The sequence below is a fragment of the Lacerta agilis genome, chromosome 7 (genome assembly GCF_009819535.1).
Source record: "Lacerta agilis isolate rLacAgi1 chromosome 7, rLacAgi1.pri, whole genome shotgun sequence".
In the NCBI taxonomy this organism is placed as follows: domain Eukaryota; kingdom Metazoa; phylum Chordata; class Lepidosauria; order Squamata; family Lacertidae; genus Lacerta; species Lacerta agilis.
This window is the reverse complement of record NC_046318.1, coordinates 43,571,754-43,587,732: the sequence shown is the minus strand read 5'-3', so window position 1 is coordinate 43,587,732 and position 15,979 is coordinate 43,571,754. Positions and strand designations below refer to the sequence as shown.

The following is a 15,979-nucleotide window of genomic DNA, read 5'->3' as shown; positions in this document are numbered from 1 at the left end:
ATTCCCCTTAATTTTATCGTTCCTGATCCAGAGTGAACCAAAGAATTGCGAAAGGGGGGGGGGCGGGCGGAGCGCGCGCGCACACTCACACACACACACACAGGCTGGAGTCGTGAGCTGGGAAGGAAGGGGGCACTTTAAAAAACAAAAAACTCTATTCTCTGTAACGCGGTCCCCGCACTTCTCTCCTTGAAATCGTAGTGGAAAAGTTCTTCTCGGGTGTTAAAAAAAAACCCCACAATGCACGTTAATGCTTGCAAGCCTTTCCCCGCTTCCTCCTCCTCTTCCGAAGTGCTGCATGGATTTTTCACTTCTCCCCCCTCGACCCCGCAGAGCTTCTGAAACTCCTTGAAAAAGGTGGCTTTTTGTTTTTGTTTTGTTTTGTGTTGTTAAAGAAGGCATGCCCCCAAAGTGAAACACCTCAGCATCTTATGGGGCCAGGAGTCCTCTTTTGGGTTCTGTCCCATGAACAAGCAAACAATGTACGCTGCATGGGAGTGTGTGCGTGTTTCTGTTGATACCATATGAGTTGGTCATATAACTTCTTGCAAGCTTAAGAGATGGGTGGCGGGGGTGGTGGTGGTGGGAGTCCAGTTTGTGTTTGTCCCAGCTGGAGAAGGAAGTTTTTTTTTAACGGGGGGGGGGAAGTAGGTGGGATTTGCTGGAATGTGGTGGTGGTGTAGAGGAAAGGAAACCGAATGGAAGTTCTTATTGATCCGGAGGCTGGAGTTCCTGGAGCTGGAGCTGTGTGCTGGAATGTGGGAGGGTGGTGGTGGTGGTGGAGCAGATTTCGTGAAACCTCCCCCCTCCACTTTTTTAGGGGGAGGGAGGACTTAGAAGATGGGTGGGGGTGGAATTGATATTTGAGAACCAGAGTTAAGGGGTGCTGAGGGGAGGGGAACCTATGAAGAAAAGGAAGGTTGGGGGGGGAAATGTGCAGGAGCCTCAAGTAATATACACACAGGAATCAGCCCTGAGGAGGAAAGAGCAAAGGCCCAGAAGAGAGGACAAAGGGCGGCTTGTGAGAATGTGGCTGGGCCACAGGAATGTCCTGGGGAGATTTGGTCTCTGCTGCCTCCCTCTTTCAGCCCAGTGGTCTTGACATGCTGGCCTCCCTCAGTCATCCTTCTCCGCCCCATCTAGGACACTGTCACGCGTCCCTCAGATTGGTGCTGCTTCAACAGCAATCACCTAGGATTCCCTTCTTCAAAAATCCTTTTGTAAATACAGTACTGTACTCATATCTTTCCTTCCTTGGCTCCCCCTCCCCCTCATTTCTTTCTCACACTGTTACTGTTGCTAGCATCCCCATCCAATTCACGTAGACCTTCTCAGTCATATTGACAGTTGACCTATACTATCATAACAGGACTTGCCCTTCCACAGCCCCCCTTCACTAAATTTCTTCCACCCCAGCAACTGTAGGTGGAAATCCAACACAGTTCCTTGTAGTTTTTTGTGCCCTTTTGCTGTGAAGAGAAAGGCTACTACTCGATCTCTCTGCTACTGGAGGTAATAAAATACAAAAGGTTGACAAAAGAGCTAGATTTTTTCTCCTAGGCTGAAAGATGTGAGGACACTGGTGATGGCTTACGCGTCATATTAGGGCATGGGTGTGTGTGTGTGTGAAGACAGTATCTGAAGTTTGGGAAAGTTGGCCTGTAAACACGGCTGGAATGAGTTTGGTATTTGACTGAATTAATAGGTGACTTACATAAAAGTACTAGGCCTAATTTTGTATGGTAAACCAGGTTTTGCTAGCTTGAAGTCAGTGAAACACATTGGTTGCGAGGGGGCAGTAAGGTCAGCCTGTTTACATATACAGGCCAGGACAATAGTGATTTGTTTGGCTGGTATAAAAACTCATTCCAAAGTTTACCTGATACAAAGCTTGAAGCAGCCTGCATCCTCCTATTCACTCCAATTCTCCACATCTCCTTGCTTCCCCACATTTGGTTTTGACCCATATATAATTTTTGGTTGACTGAAGTTTATACAGTTCATTGATGCTTTAGTTTGACAGCTTGTAAGGATGTTCTTCAGCTACCTTTTAAAATGACTTCATAATGAGAGTTCTGTTGATTGTGCATATGTTTATTTCCTGATAGCTTCCCTAAAGAGGATTAATTTACATGCAAGCAAGTTTTTTATGGCCAATAAATAAAGTCATCAATTGGTTAAATTTATGGGGAGATGTTGAAAAGAAATTGAGTTGAAGAAAGCCCCTCTTTATTATACTTGTGAATCTTTGAGAACTGGCTGAGCATGCAAAGTTAACCGATAAGTGATGCACAGTTGTACTTATGCCAAAATAGTATTATATTTTTTTAAAAAAATTCCCCTCTCATGGAAACAAAACACTTATTTTCCAAAAGGCTTTTTGGTAAAGAAAATTCTTAATTAAAATAAAGATGTAGCTTCAGTTTTCTGTGTGCTCATATAAAATATAGTCTTTGGTCTGTATCAACAGCCCATGAGCAGAGAGAAGTATCCCAATGTCATTGACAGTAAGTATTGACCTAAACAAGCAGTGGCTTATTTAAATGCATAGGTTATACATTCCTATACATTATTCTACTCATTATCCCCTTTAATCATAATGCATGCTAAAGTCATCTGAAGTATAATGGTTGATGCAATATTTAGATTGTTGCTACATAAATTAATATTCTTTTCCATTCAGCTGAATATGTTTTCTTTGTTATTGTCCATTTTTGAGCTGGCTGGCCTTATTCAAAGGAAAATGTGACTTTGGAGTACTGAAGTGCTTTCAGTACTTTTAAAAAAATCACATGCATCTTTGTTTTCAATTAGGAAGGTGCAGATTCGAGCTGAATCATAAATATTTGGTATAGTTTAATAAGGTTCGTGTGGTGCTAATTTAGAGCCCAATCTGCTAGCCATGTCTACTCAGAAGTAAGTTATATTTCTTTTAATAGACTTCCAATTAATTGTGCTTATGTTCCTAGCGTTACATCACAATGTTAACAAAGTCTGCTCAGAAGTAAGTTAATTCAGTAGGGTTTATACCAGGAAAGTTGGATTAGTATTGCAGCCTAAGATAGTTTTCTTACTGTAAAATGATTAATACCCAAATCATTTAGAAATAAACAAGAACTATAGCTAAAAATGCAGTTACAAACTTTTCAGAGGCAAACCAGTCATGTGAGATATGTTGTAAAAAGCTACCATAATCAATGAGTGTTGACTGAATCAACAAAAACTATTAAGTAAACATTAATAGTGCCAAAAAAGTGTTAGGATAGGGGTAGTGTTCTGCAGTCTACAAATTAAATTGGGATCAGTGTATGGCTTAAGTAAAATTATCATGAAATAAAGGTCCTGAGGATCCAGTCTATTTGTTTAATGGAAGGGGGAAAAGAGGCTTTTTTTGTACTATTGACACTTCAGTTAGCCTGATTTGAAACTTGCATTCCAGTAGTGACATTAGGCAGGTATATTATCAAAATGGCAATTTGGTTTGGAATATTAATAATAGTAAGTAAATTACAGTAAAGCTATGGATTTTACAAACTTCATGTTCTCGCTCTTTGTAAAATGTATTTATTTAAAATAAACCTGTTCTTCATCACGTTTATTGGCTGGGGAGATTGGCGAGTGGGGCGGGATATGGTGGCTGTTGAACTTGTGTTTAATTATTATAATAGCACCATTTAGCAGAATTTTATACAAGCGTAATGTGTTGTGTGTGGCTTGTTGTGAAAATCTCTGAGAAGTATAACTGTCCACCATGGCCACCATTTCCCAATGAAAACCTTACAAGTATGCAAATGAATTGTGAAAGAATGTATTCAAGTGTATCTAGAAGTTGGTGTGAGAGCATTATCTATTCACTAATGCATTATATATTTTTTGGAATTTAAAAGCCAGAACCTACAGGTTGCTTTGCAAACCCTAAGAATGAATGACATGAGATTTGACAACATTGACCTGTGCTTTTTCTCCATTCCCTCCCCCTTCCCCACCCTCCTATTCATATATCCCATTTCTTCAGGGAGCTCTTCACGATAGAGTTCTTACCTGAAGAAAACCTAGCATTAAATATTGTTGTTTAAGTGTTGTATCCTTCCTGCCACTTTCATACTTAGTAACCAAAGGTCAAGATAGGCCTATCTGCTTGTATGAAATTCTTCTTAGGTTTTCCTAAGCAATGGAGGCAAGGAAGAAAGAATACTTCCAAGTGCTTAATTCCACCATTGGAAATGATTAGCTTTCCTATAATTCAGTGGTCCTGTGTTACCGACCTATTTTTCTTGTTTGCTTTTTTATTATGTCTTTTAAAATTATACATTATTTTAATTATATGTTCACTTATACATCAAAATTGATCCTCCTTGCTAGATGGGGGAAAGATACCCAAAATTGTACATGCATTCTAAAACAGAGTTCTTTTGAGAGTAAATTCCATTGAGTACAATGGAACTTTTTAAGCAAGTATCATTTCCAAATAAGTATGTTTAGGATAGAGATGTAAATATGTTTATACACTGTCATCATTTTGGAACCAAAATAAGGTTCTGTTTATTACACCAGTTACTTGTGGAGAGATAACCACTGGAAATTGTAGATATAAAATTAGCCATAACGAGGATATTGACATGATTTGAGACTTAAGTGTTTCTATTACTTAAACATTTTCCCTAGTGCAGTATGTGTTTCATTGTACTGTTATGCAGATAGTTTCATAAGGCTTTATTAATTTTATGTTTCTTGATGAAGGACACAGTGTATTTTACTCCGTGTACTATATTTAACATGCCTGAAGCATGCATTTATTTAGAAATATTGAAAATACTACAGTACATAGTAAGGCCCTGAATTGTACTGTTTGAGAAAATTCAGCCGTATTTTTACTTCTGAATTGTTGGAAATGTTGAAAAACATATTTTCTATTTCCAATTATGTATTTAGACTTATTGTTTCATTCTTACACATTCTGGAGAGCCAAAATAGATTTTGCATAGAAAAGTGCAGAAGTGAGAACTCTAATTTAGGAATAGTAACTCATAAGGGAGATTGACATTCAAAGAATAGACCATACTGACTAGATATTAAAAGACATTAGATTACTTGACTCATAATATAATCTAAGGAATTCCATATAGACAAAAATAGTAATTACTGTTGGTAGTATCCCTGAAACCTGCCCATCCCCAGTCTCATATTGTTGTTCCTACATGACTTTATCTGAAATGACCAATTTCTGAGCACTATAGCGTTATATTCTTAAAAGGGAGGGGACAAAAATTCATAAAATTCCAATTGGCCTGTAAACCAAAAACATCTGTGTTGAAGCAGATTGCTGCTTTTTTGTGTGTCTAGCCAAAATTGGGCAAAATTGAGAATAGTCAACATGAAAGCGTACAGCCACATGTACAAAGCAAAATTACATATTAGAACTGATTTACAGTATTCTTTAAATTCAGGCAACTATCTATAATTCTCTTTTCATGTTTACGCTCTTTCTTTGTTGATGTATCACAACACACATGTTTATCTGCCCTGTCACTATTGATGATTTGTAGCAATCTTAAATTATTAGATTTACTACAGATATTCCAGACCTCAGTGGTGCACAGAGCATTGTTGCTGCAGCAACTGCCTCTGGCTTGTAAGGAAAGTGGGGTAGCATGTTCTGCATGTTCTCCCCAGGCCTGTTAAATTAAATATCCTGTGATAATATAACTTTCAACTTTTTCAAAGCGGAGGTCCACCTTTAACTTAAGCATGCATTTAGGATCAGTTTTTTTAATTATTATTCTTTACCATAGATATTGTAGTGCTGCAAGTGTAATTCACCTGAGGTTGGCCTGCAACGTGGTCGTAGGTCCCCATCTGCCCAGCTGATGGCAAATGATATATTAAGGATGCCAACATAACACTCATCATAACTAAATTCTTAATATTTTGCCCTACCAGCCCCAGTTCCACTTGTATCATAGCCGCGGTTCATGGGACCACACTGCCTGATTTGGTGATTCTGTTGGTTGGCTAGTATAATAGTTCTGTGCCAGCATAGCTACATGGGTCGCCTTCTTCAGTCATAGCACGGTGCAAGTTTAACACCGCAAGTTGTGGCATTGCATTGGGGTGTTAGTGACGGATTTGAGTATTGCTGTAGCAGTGTAGTGACCCACATTACTGACAACCCTTTATGTCTGGAAGGAAGTATGAGAATCTTGTCCACAAATTGCTATCTCTCGTGTCAGTATAGCAGGAACTAGAACATGAAAATGGTTGAAGAACAATATATGTTTTCCACTGTTATGAGCTGAGCCTTCTTTTTCATTGGGCCATACTGGCATCTTACAATTAAGAGATTTTGTAACTTCCCCCTGAATTGTTGCTGAATTTGTCTGTACAGTACTGTGATATGTCTAATATGTAAAGATAACATTTGCAATGTTGATCCAGGATTTCTTGAATGGCTTTGTGCTTTCCCTTAATTCTTGGGCTGTAAGCTGCAAGTCTTTACAGCTTAATAACACCAGTTCCTCTGTTACAAACTATGTGCTGTAGTGTTGAAATTCAAAGAATAATACTAGACTCCAAAAGTTAGCTTGTTAGTGCTGTCAGTATTAATGTGGCAATAAATGTAAATGGGAAAACTAAGATGATTTTGGGTTCCAGTATACTTTGTGACTTGAGTGATTTTCAGTGTAAATAGCATTATATTGGAATGTTATTTTAAAACTGCAAATGCAGTTTAAATCTCAGCATGATGTATTTCCCCATATGTATTTTGAATTTTTTTGTTGTCCCCTGTTGTTTTGTCAAAGGTCAGGATTGGTCCCATTGGGAGGAAAATGTGGTCTTGTGTTTCATTTTTTTGCCTTGGGGTCTACATGCAGCTTAGCAAGAATTATGTATGCCTTATTTGTTCATGTTTTCCTCTGGTTGTGTGCATGTCTGGCGTTTAAATGTACTTAGCAATACTGTCGCTACAAAAAATCTGAAATTCAAGGACTTCAGATTCTTTTAACTTATCTCCTTATCATAATCAAATGGTGAAGGAAAGTTTTAGGAGACCAATGAGAAAGTTTGACAGAAGATGTGAATCTTAGAAAATTGAGAACAGTTGTAAACCTAAAAACCAAAACACCTCCCTCTAATTTAGGCAGGTCGGGCTCTTAGCATGCATCACAGTTCACCTCAAGTATTAGTAATTATGCTAGTTTAGTAATTATTGGAGATGAAAGAAACTCTGTAAGATGTGAATCCTTCTAAACTTCAGTAGCTTTACTTTGAGCCGGAATAATGATCAAGCAGTAGTTAGCTATATGCCTGGGGATTATGTTGAAGCAAAAGGGGGGGGGGAAGAAGACTTGAGCTAAACTTCGAGTATCTTTATTACTATACTTCATAGTTTGCATTCCATTTAGTATTCCTGCTTTCCAGAGAGAGGACAGAAACTCTTAGGTTTTGCTCTTAGGTTTTGGTATAACAAACAGGGCAAGGTATTTTAGACTGATAACAGAAAATTTAAATTGTGCCACCCTTAGTATTAAATGATTGACAGTTGGGTGCACTTTGGTACCCCAAAATCTGTGGCCTGAGGCAGGCTGCATCTCCCTGGCTGATGGTTGGGGGGACGGACTATTTGGGATGTCTGCTGATCCACTCACACATTTGGAGTGCAAAAGGGCATTGAAATGCCTGCTGCTGCTTCATTGTCATAGAAGATGAGACTATTCTAACTGAAATGTAGGCATTATTTTATTTAAATTATTATTTGCTGGCATTTGTTTGGCATGCCATGCAAACAAAGTATCAAAGCAAAACAACAAGATAAAAGTATCAAAACAAAAGAAGATAAAATACAAATGAGTAAAATAAATTGAGGCAAAAAAGAAAAGAAACATAACATACAAAGCAAACATTTCCTAAAGAGCTCATCCAACAATACAGCACTGTAAAAAGAACAAAACCTAACCCGTACCACAGCAGAGGCCAATGATCTCAAAAACTTAAAACTTGAAAAAATACTAAAACACATAGGAAGCAGCCTTTATATCTGGATGGACTGCTGTTCATCTAGGTTGGTATTGACTCCTCTGACAGTCAACAGTTCAACAGGCAGAGGTCTTTCATATCAGCTCCTATCTGGCTATTTTAAATGGAGATGCAAGGGTTTGAAGCATGCAAAGCATGCACTGTTATCACAGAGCTGTCCCTTGCAAATAAATAATATTCTCCATGTTATCTTTGTACAGTACTTCTAGGTGTTCCCTTTCCCTTTGAAGAAGGCATTTAATCCAGTGAGCTGCTATTCCTCCCCCCACCTTGGGCATTTATATGTGTGTGTTATTTTTAAAAGTGAAGAAGTACTGTGGTTTGGAAAACGCATACTTTAGAGTGTGCACAACATATGCAACTGCTTTTACCACACTTACTTTAAGTATTTCAATATGGACAATTACCCACTTTTCAAATCTTACATTGCTAACTTTAATGGAGGGTGGTAGAGTTGGTTGACTTTGCTGGCAAATGAATAACAGTTCTGTTGCTGGCATATTCCAGATTTTAAATAAGTGTTTCATTTTAAGTGATCGTAGTTTTTCGGTAGTATTGTCTCATCCTTAGTACATATATCAACTTTACTCTGATTTTTCCAATACTGTATAGGCACTCTTAAATACACTTCATTTGTGACATAGCAGGAGCCTGCTTTTCAAGGGCACAACGTATGTCCAGTTTTGTTCTTAACTATATAAACTTATATACATGTAGGCATGGATAAGAATTCTCTGAAGCAGGTGTATTAAAAGCCCCAGAAAAGCCATTTTAACAAGAATGTCAGCATTGCCACCTAATTTTGATACTCTCATCCTTAAAACTTACATGTCATCTTAAATTGTAGAATGTGATTTAGTAGCATAATTATCAGTACTGTACAGAATTTGAGTGTCACAGCAATTTGGATGGTGGTACAGGATTCTCCCAGACCCCAACTGAGCTCTCTTTATTTATTTTCCAATTTAGAGTTATATCTATTGGCTATTCATATCCCTGATGATTTTGCAAATTCTACCCCACTAAATCTCCTAACACAGAGCATTCATGTTCTTTAACATTAAAGTTTCTGCACCTCTGCTTTTACCACATGCGAACACTGATGCTAAGTGGGTGGGGAATGTCCTGGTTGTTCATAGGTTAGGTGAATTTATCTGTGTCATTGTATTATAAATACTGTATGTGGCAATGTGTTGCTGGAAAGACCTTCCACTCTGCAACACTTACTTCTACAGTATTTTATTTTACTTCTAAAACTGGTCTGTACAAGGATGCTTCTTGAACATCCCTTGTGCCTTTAGATAAATTTTCCAGCTGTAGCCTTTTTATATCTCCTCATTCCTAGATGTCTGTCTCAGTGATGCCCCCGCCCACATATCCAGGACGTCAGGTCATTCAAATCAGATATGCGCCCCATGTTCCCGCTAAAGGTTCTTTTGTACTCTCATGATCAGGGCCCTAAAAATGGGCTAGCTGATCACTGTATGATTGAGCAATAAGTTATGCAGCAATTAGGTAGCATGCATGACTCCTTTGCAAGATATTGGCCACATTTGCGTGGAATGCTAATATAAACCAGGTTTGTTTTTGGCTACAGTTTGTGGTTAAGAAGGAAAGAGCTTAACCACAAGCTTGGGTTCAGATGACACACTAAGACAGACCTTTGCTTTGCCACTGTGCTGCCTCAGCTAATAGAACCAGGCAGGGGCAAAGTGGGTGTGCATTTCTCTCTGGGAGCCATTGTCAATGCTTTATTGTTAAAACATTTATTAGCAGACGGTATATTGGTATTGTTTATTCTTCACATTACCAAGTATTTATTATTATTACGGACACCTGCTATTATTTGCATATTGTATTTTAGTGGTTATTTTATATTTTATTGGCCTTTAGGAGGTGCTCTTATTGGAGATTTTTCAGTAAGCATTCCTTTTTGTCTTTGTTACTTTGCCCAAAATCTGAAACATGCTTTGTTAACAACACCTGTCTAAGGAATGGGATAATTTGGTGTCAGAGCGACTGAAATTTGTCAACAGTGTCTCTAACTTGTAGTGTCACTCCTTAATCTTTTTTATGGTTTCTACTGTGATAATAATCATCTTCTGTTTTTGTATTTCACATTGCATTCTGACCGCACCTGTTCAAGGACACCAGGATTTTAAAACGCTTCTAACTGTAACTTGTTTTATTTTGGTGGGGTGGGACTGTCATTTTTGTTTTAAAGAGTGGAAGGTTAGGTTTTAAAGAGTGGAAGGTTAGGTTTGATGATCAGTACGAGAAAATATATATGCATTCGAGTTTAAAGGGGAGAGGATACTGCTTAAATGAGATTGTAGACTAAAGTATGAATGTGAATAGTAAGAGGAAGTAATGTACAGGAATACCTCAGAGATATTGAGGGTTCGGTTCGGCAGTAAAGCTTATAAATGCCTTATAAGCAAGGCATATAAAAGTTATGTTTACACTATACCAGTGGTGTCCAAACTTTTTTCAAAGAGGGCCAGATTTGATGAAGCAAAGGGCTGTGAGGGCCAAATTAGGATTGCAGGATTTAGGATTGAAGTTGTTGAGCTTTTTTTAGGGTTGAAGTTGAGGGTTTTTTTTAGGATTTTACCACAGGAACTGGATTAAACCGACCAGCGGGCCAGATTAGGCCCCCCAAATGGACTTTGGATTTGCCTGCACTATACTGTGTTACGTAAAAGTGCCTATGCTTACCTTTTGTTGTGCCTCCTGTTTGGGGGAAAAGCTGGTTTGGTTGAAGATGTGAAACAGAAAGGGGTTTTGAGTTGGAAGAGGGCCAATGAGGAAGGGGGTTAAAACCATTCCTTTGTTCGTGTTTCTCCAATATGCAGTGTAGCCCTCTAAGCTTGCTTTCACATATAACCCTTATGGTTTTGTACACAGAATGGTAGTCAGCAGTTTTACTCAGAGTAGACCTATTGAAAGTTATGGCCATAACTGAGTTATGTTCATTAATTGCAGCAGGACTTCTCTAAGTTTGCCCTATAAACCAGGATGCTTCATATGTATTTTCTTTGATTTAGGTACCACTAATTATACTTTATTTGTCAGTGTCATGAGAGGAACATCAATGAATCAATAAAATTGCCTTGTGTAGCCCTTATTTTTAGCTTGTCAGATGGAGGTGATCAGGACACCAAATGCTGCACTGCTCTGTTAGGAACAGAAGAAGAACCTTGCTAGATCAGGTCAAAGCCCATCTAGTATCCTGTTCTCACAGTGGCCAGCCACATGCCTGTGGGAAGCCCACAAGCAGCCTTGAACTCCAACAATACTCTCCCCAGCTGTGATAGTCTCATTTTTAAAGCAGTTTTATTTTTAACTTCTTTCCTAATGAGTCTTACAATGGAATTTAGCTTTTTTGCAGCTCTCAGATCTTGGTTTCAGCATTGTTTTTGGTTAAGCTGCCCACCACTACCCCAAGATTTCTTACCTGGTTAGCTGTGTGAAATGTGTTCTGTATACAAAGACTGAATGTGAATACCTTAGAACAGCCAACAGGTCTCATTAGGTCCTTCAGACCATTTTGGCCAAACCATGCCCACTTGCTCGGCACCTGACATCATATATGATATCAAGAGTGGGTCAGGAAAAGTTGAGGCTTGGCCAAAGGGAAGTGAAACGTTTGGAAAAGCGGGTCAAAACCCCAACTATCTTCATTCAAACCCCATCTATCAGCGGATTGCGGAGATTCCAAAGCACAGCACATGCTCCTTGTAAATGAAAATCAGCTGATAGGGACTTACAAGGGAGCCTCTTAAAAGGCAGGTTCCCAGTGCCAATGAGCTGATAGATGCTGGAAGTACATCTTATAAGGAGATTGCAACCTCCTTTGCACTTTGAGACAGGTGCCAGTCAGCTGACATCAATAAGATGTCCCATGATTGAGCAATGGGTGGGTCTTGCTAATCTGCCCAAGTTGGCCTGTGGATAGGTGTGGAGAATATAGGGATCTGGCCCATTGGCTTGATCCAGTTCCCCATCTCTGCACAGGACTATGATGAGAGAGCAAATGAAGTACATACATGTGGAAATAAAGCTTAGGATCTTTAAACATAAACTCTGCTTTCTGCAGGGATCAGCTGCCCAGTTGCTCAGCCTATTCAAGTGTAGTTAGCTGCAAGGGGCCAGAAAACTTTATGTCCACAAACGTCCTTAGGTCAACTTAGCCTAAGATCCTAGCCAACATGCCTAAAGCACACTGTTCTCAGGTTGCTGCAGTAATTCCCTCTGTTTTATCAAGCCACATATCCAACCATGAGTCCTGCTGGTGCTTGCTGATGCAAGTTAAGAGTCCTTGATTCACCCATAACTACATTGTACATTGAAAGCTCACAGATTTGCCACTCCTTTCTTAACTTACTAGAATCTGATTATGGTAGAAGGAAGAGCCATATATGCCAATTTGAGCCCCTTCAAAGAAAGTTGTATGTATAAACAAAACAGAGTGGTTAGCATGTTTAATAATCATATTTTCAGTTTATATTCTACCTTTTCTCCCAAAGAAGATCAAAGTGACATACAAGGTTGAGGTTTGCTGTGGTAGTGTTGTATTCTTCCCAAGCCCCATCAAGTGTTGGTTTCACATTTCTATTACAAGAGCCAAATTGATTCACATAAATTAACTCCCTCACCATGTTAATTAAAGGCAGTATCATGGCAATAGCAACAAGTCCTGAATTTTCTAAATAATTAAACATGCTCCTCTTCCATATAAAACAATGTATGCATATGCTTAATTAACTCGTAGATCTAGCTGAGAAATCCATAATTTTTGATCCACCAATCTGAACACAACTGAAGTGGATCTTATTGTGACCTGATAAGAACTTGACAAGTAGTGAAGTAGCTAAAGCAGAGTGTATTGAGCAACTCATAGGGTGTCATAAATTGTTAGTGGGCTTTGCTAATCTTGGTTGTGCAGGATTGATAAGATTTTTGACTAGGTAATATGAATGAGTTTGCTGTGGGTGCAATTGTGTGAAGAGATTTCTTTATTGTATACTTATTTCGTCGCTGAATGGGTGGTTTTTGTGTTTCCTTATGACAGTGTTTTGATGCTGAAGGTATCTTTTTAATAAACTGCTTACCTACTTTTCTTGATTGAAGCAATGCATTTAACAGAAGTTATGGTCATTTTTCAACCTCAGCACATGACATTTACTGAGATACTGTGATTTTATTGTAACCAATTAATCCATTTGTCATTCACTTAAAAGCAAAACAGTTAGTTGCTTGAAATATCTTCAATTGGTTGAAACCCTAATGATAATCAACTTCAGCTTGTGTGGTTCAGTGGATAGAGTATTTGGGGGAATCCAGAGAACATTAGGTGCTAATTAAAATAGAACCCAACTGTGTGCTTAAATTCCATACATCTTAATGGGATTTGAACTTAACTGATTTCCTCTGGGTAGTATCGTGTGAACTTGTTAGTTAGCTTTGGCTACATAACTGGTTTTTAGTCTTGGGGTCACGTATCTGTTTTCAGCAGAATTCCATGAAGTTTCCTCAAGCGATCAGAGTAGTAGCAAGTTCTTCCTGAGAAGTTCTACCATGCCATTTTCAAGGCCAGGATCTTCTCCAGTAACAGCAGCCATGGACTTCTTAGTCTTATCCCAGTAAACTGGGTGGGTCTGTGATAGGATCTCCCCAGCTTGTGGCTAGGCTGGCTGAGTTGCAGACCTCAGTCTTGGAGAGGCAGATTGGGGCCTTTTTCAAGGACCAATTTGCCTGATGTGATCTTAACATAAATAATCGTGAAACTCTTAAACATGAATAGACACAAACACACTGATTTGAAGTAGTACTAAATGTACTAATCTAACCAAAAGTATATCCATGGTGCAAAACCTTTAAGCTATCCTTTCAACTATGTTTGTAAGTATAGCTCACTATGCTTCTTATGAAATTAGTACTATAAAACAGCCTCATCAGGCTGTGAATATCCATCTCAGAGTTCTTTTTTTTTTTTTTTTGGAGTGGGGTCGGGGATGCTAACCTGATAGTTCAGTTTAGTTCTTAAGGTAAAGTAATACGTATGAGAGGAGAAATCATGCTCAATATGGATCAGTTGAAGGGAACAGGCTGATGATGCCACCAAGGGAGGAGTGGTAAGTAGAATTGAGCCTTCAAACTGTAGTGTTTTTAAAAAATATATTTATGAGAGTTGGGTGTAAATCTAGCGGTATCTGGTCTTGGTTATTGGCTTTGTTAATGTTCTTGTGTGGTATGAAGGTCTCTCTATATTCATTTTAGAAATATGTAAGACTTTTTAAGTTTTTCTTCTTTTGACACCTTTCCCTCCTTTTATGCAACACATATTGAAATATCAAGAAATTCATTACAATATCTTGAATTCATATATGCTGCCAAAAAACATAAGCTCTGCAACCTTCGTAATTTACTTTGTTAACTCAAAAGTAAATTACTGGGACTCTGGATGTGTTTACCAATCCAGTTTAAGTAACAGCCATATCATGGTACTCAACTTGTCTGTTTGATAGACAGTTGCCTGTATGATGAAGTTCGGTGAGGAATCATTTTGTAAAAACTGATTTATAGTTTCTGCATAGTTGGGGTATCAAATGATAAACTGAAGATAACATGATATGCAGTGTCATCCTCATCATAAAACAATTCACAACAATCCTTTTTAGATCTTGAAGCCATTATAAGTTGACTTAAGTGTGTTTTCAGATTATATTTTGAAAACACACTTCTGTAAAGGGAATATATATGTGAAACAAACAGGTGGGAATACTTTTAAATCACACATTTTAACCGAACATGAGCAAAGAGGAAGCACATTTAACCAGGAATGGGAAACCTGTTGCTGGATCACAGCTCCCATCATCTGTGATCATTGGCTATGCTAGCTGGGTGGAACTGATGGGAGGTGTGGTCCAATCATGTCTGGAGGGCCATATTCATCACTTTGTTTTAGTTTCAGAGATTGTTCCTTTATCATCCAAGTAGGCCTTCAGACAATACCAGCACAACACACCATGCATTTTTGCTGCACGTTCCTCATTTAATTAAATAAGGTATTGTGGGGCTCTGACTTGGAACATTGTTTAATTGAATGAAGATTGCATAACAACAGTGGGCTTCACATGGGGAAGTTGTTCGGTGTAGTCTAGATTGCCTGTGCCAGTTGTAAAGAAAAATATTCAGAACCTGATCCAACAGTTTGTTCCTAGTTTGAAGTTGAGTGCAGAGTCTTACATATTCAGCAAACGTATCGTGTGAGAGCTGTGTGCGCATTAAATGTACATGGAGTTTTGAACCAGAACTGGACTTGATTATTCATTAATACAGATATGATCCAGTGCAATTGTATTTTGGCCATTTCTTCCTCGAGTACAGAATAAGAATACAGTATATGTTTTATGTGCCTAGGGGTTAGGTAGGATTAGGGAACAAACAGCATATGGAGAAGAATTACATGGTTTGTTTATAGCTTAAGGGTGAAAAGTATTTTAAATTCATTGTCTTAGTTCAGGATGGCAGAAAAGACTGGCAACTCGTTGAACGCTTGCTACTTCCTCAATCACCACACATTTACAACTGGCAATTTTTAGAAAATGGGCATTCTGTGTCTGTGTGTATAATTGTTGTCACCTTATGAAGTAGGCTACTACTGCTATGATGTGGACTTCATCTAATCCAGGAAAGCCCCCTGAATTTCTACAGACATGGCTCAGCCATAACCAAGTCCCTGCTTTTAAAGGCTGGGGCTACCCAATAGAGTTGAACACCCCCTCCCCAGTGCCCCACTTTATTTCTTTATAGATTATTGACAGGTGGTTACACTGCAAGCCTACGCCAATGTGAAACACATATTTGTATCTTATTCAGCATTGCTTGATCAAACTGAGAGAAAGCCAACAGCTTTCAAAAGTAGCTTGCTAGATTTCTA

At 38.6% G+C, this 15,979-nt stretch overlaps 1 protein-coding gene across 8 annotated transcripts in view; it reads left to right on the top strand.

Annotated features, from left to right (window-relative positions):
* Nucleotides 1-15,979, top strand: part of ZNF521 (zinc finger protein 521) — a 289,657-nt gene that overhangs the window by 1,941 nt on the left and 271,737 nt on the right. Inside the window, exon 2 of one of the 8 annotated variants that reach the window (XM_033155063.1) lies at nt 2,471-2,507. The exons of the other annotated variants lie outside the window; for them this stretch is intronic. Coding sequence (XP_033010954.1) covers nt 2,474-2,507 — 34 coding nt within the window. The 5' untranslated portion in view covers nt 2,471-2,473. The remainder of the gene's footprint in view (nt 1-2,470; nt 2,508-15,979) is intronic. 8 annotated transcript variants of the gene reach the window in all.